Source organism: Magallana gigas, chromosome 10 (assembly GCF_963853765.1).
Source record: "Magallana gigas chromosome 10, xbMagGiga1.1, whole genome shotgun sequence".
NCBI lineage: Eukaryota > Metazoa > Mollusca > Bivalvia > Ostreida > Ostreidae > Magallana > Magallana gigas.
The window spans coordinates 5,100,428-5,103,487 of NC_088862.1; the positions used below are offsets into that span (position 1 = coordinate 5,100,428).

The 3,060-nt window shown below is 36.7% G+C and overlaps 1 protein-coding gene across 1 annotated transcript; it reads left to right on the forward strand.

Moving 5' to 3' along the window:
* The first annotated feature begins 1,050 nt into the window (after positions 1–1,050).
* LOC136272245 (tripartite motif-containing protein 3-like) lies at positions 1,051–2,718 on the forward strand. The gene has a single exon (XM_066073506.1). It carries the CDS (start codon positions 1,051–1,053, stop codon positions 2,716–2,718), a length of 1,668 nt encoding a protein of 555 aa, XP_065929578.1.
* The last annotated feature ends 342 nt before the right edge of the window (positions 2,719–3,060 follow it).

Genomic DNA, 3,060 nt, shown 5'->3' on the forward strand with positions numbered 1-3,060 from the left:
GTCTGAAGAGCCGACATTCGCATTCTGTTTTATTTATTTAATTTTTGTACCAAGGCTTTATTTCTCTCTCTCTCTCTCTCTCTCTCTCTCTCTCTCTCTCTCTCTCTCTCTCTCTCTCTCTCTCTCTCTCTCTCTCTCTCTCTCTATATATATATATATATATATATATATATATATATATATAAACCGATCAAGCAATAATTAGTAAAATATTTAGATATTGTTAACAAGTACGACTCAGTATATACAGATATTTAGTCTTAGGATTATCTATCCTTAATTTATAAAGGCAAACAAATGTAATTAGGGTGACTGGGTATGTGTCCGGGCAGGTACATGTATGTATCCGTAGGCACCTGTCCTATGCGAATACGGGTCTCGAATGTGTCCCGATCCAGAGATCTGTCCTGTACACAGATAGATCTCAACAGAAATTGTGGAAATAATATAATTAATTTAACTTAACTAAATACAATTCCCCAATTAAACAGTATACTAGCACCATATACTTAATACAACCAGGGTAACTTTATAAACTTTCACCGCACCGCTTCTGCTTTAATCTTCGTTAAGAATCTTTGTTAAGAACGTAACAAAAGAATTTTTAATTTAGGCGTTGCTAATTCACGACCAAAATATTTAACCCTGTTTATTTTTAGGAACTATTTCATGAGTCCTGTGTCGGTAAATGCTAATCAAAGTCACCTAATATGCACCCAAACTACCCTCGGGAGCTATCATTATATATAACGATAAAGTGTGGTTTACGTAATTGCTTGACACATTCCGAACCCGACTCTTCCGAGCCCGACCTTTAATTGTCACAGTATATTATGATAAAAAATGATATTATTATACTACATACGAACTTTTATCACAAAATCAAGCACATGTGGCCTAGAACGTGAACTGATTACGTACAACTTTACTGCAGCAAGATTTCATTGTATTTTTGCCTTGAATAAAAGAGTAAATTGCAATATACGGTTAAATAATTTTAACTTTTATTTTCTTCCAGATACTTAATTTACTCAATTAAGGTGTTTCAGCATGGACCCCAAGGGTAATTGGGTCCAGGATGTCTTACGGTGCCATCTGTGTGAGACTCCGGTCCCTCCTATGTACTGTGACATTTGTCACATACATCTGTGTAAAGCCTGTGTAGGGGAGCATCTCTCAGACGAATCCACAGAACACAAAGTGGTGCCATTTAAAAAGCGGGGTTCAACTACGAAATGTCAAAACCATTCCTCAAAAGTTTGTGAACTTTTCTGTAAACAATGCGACATTCCTATTTGTGTAAAGTGTGCTTCTTCTAAAGAACACAAAGGTCATGAATTTATTGACGTGGTGGAAACACTAGAAAACCAAAAAGGAATCATACTCAATGATTTACAAGAACTAGAGAAATCCATCTATCCTAAATATCAGGAGATTGCATCTATCATCCCGGTTATGAAAGCTGATCTGAATGAAAACTCCAAGAAACTGACAAAAGCTATTGAGAAACATGAAGAAGACTTGTGCAGAGAAATAGACACCATGATCAAGAAACTGAAATCAGATCTTAATGAAATGGACTCCAAATATCTGACTGTACTAAATAAACAGGAAAATGAAATCACCCGCACTATTTTTGAAATCAAACAGAGCATTGCTGATCTGAAGAAGTTACTAAACTCAAATGATGTCAGTCATATCTCTGCCTATAAATCCAGGAATTATGAATTTAGAAGATTGCCTCCTAAACTCACAGCTACCTTACCAAAATTTACCCCTGAGAAAATAAACAAAGAACAGCTTTATGAACAGTTTGGTTCTCTGTCAGCGTTATCTATCAAAACAGAAGAACATGGCTACACAATGGATTTTCCTATTGCAGAGTCCTCTCCCCCAGACAGACCGCTCATTAATGTACCACGGGTCATCACAGAAATAAATACCGAGTTTGGACGTAATAATCCATTACGCCTTGTGTCATGTCAGAGTGATGAAGACGTTTGGACATGTGGTATTGACAATATGATGAGACTCTACAAACTGCAGGGTGAACTAATGAAGTCAGTCCAAACCAAGTCAGGGAACACTCCATACTACATAGCATTGACAAGGAGTGGGGATTTAGTTTATACAGATGAAGATGATAGAACTGTGAACATAGTGAAGAATACACATATACAGACAGTGATCAGACTACGGGGGTGGAGACCTCTTAGTTTCTGTTGTACCTTTTCTGGTGACATCCTGGTTGTCGTAAACAGTAATAATGATAAACAAACAAAGGTTGTGCGTTACTTTGGCTCCATGGAGAAACAAAGTATTCAATACAATGACAAAGGACAACCTCTCTATTCAACAGGTTTCCCTAAATTCATCTGTGAAAACAGGATCCTAGATATATGTGTGTCAGAGTATGACGCCCGTGCAGTAGTGGTGGTCAACCAGGCCGGGAAACTTCGCTTTACCTACACTGGTAAAAGCTCTAGTACTACCTTGCGAAGTGCATGCGACATCGCTACAGACAGCCAGAGTCACATCCTAATAGCAGACTGTGACAACCACCGTATCCACATCCTGGACCAGGACGGACAGTTCCTCCGCTTCATTGACAACTGTCATTTACAGGATCCATGGGGTTTATGTGTGGACACCAGGGACAACCTCTTTGTGACCGAGTTTTACTCGGGTAAAGTGAAAAAAATCCAATATAACAAATAAAAGATGTGTTGAAACCAATATATTTGCTGTGGCAGTGATTATACATGTGAGAATTAAATGAGCCTTTGTAGATAGTCTAGTATAACAGATGTAAACAAACTGAGTGTATATTCATATAACTTGTGTAAACAGACGGATTGTTTTGTGTACATGTGATAAGTGACAGCAAAAAGTTTTTATTCATTGAATGTATTTCATTCATTTATACATGTCTGCAGATCAAAATGTTTAATTTATAAACTTAACAAAAATGAAATTTGTTTATACATATCTAAAATGTAAACAGATTAAATTTATTCATCACAGTATGGCATTACTTAATATGATTTACGTACTATTAAG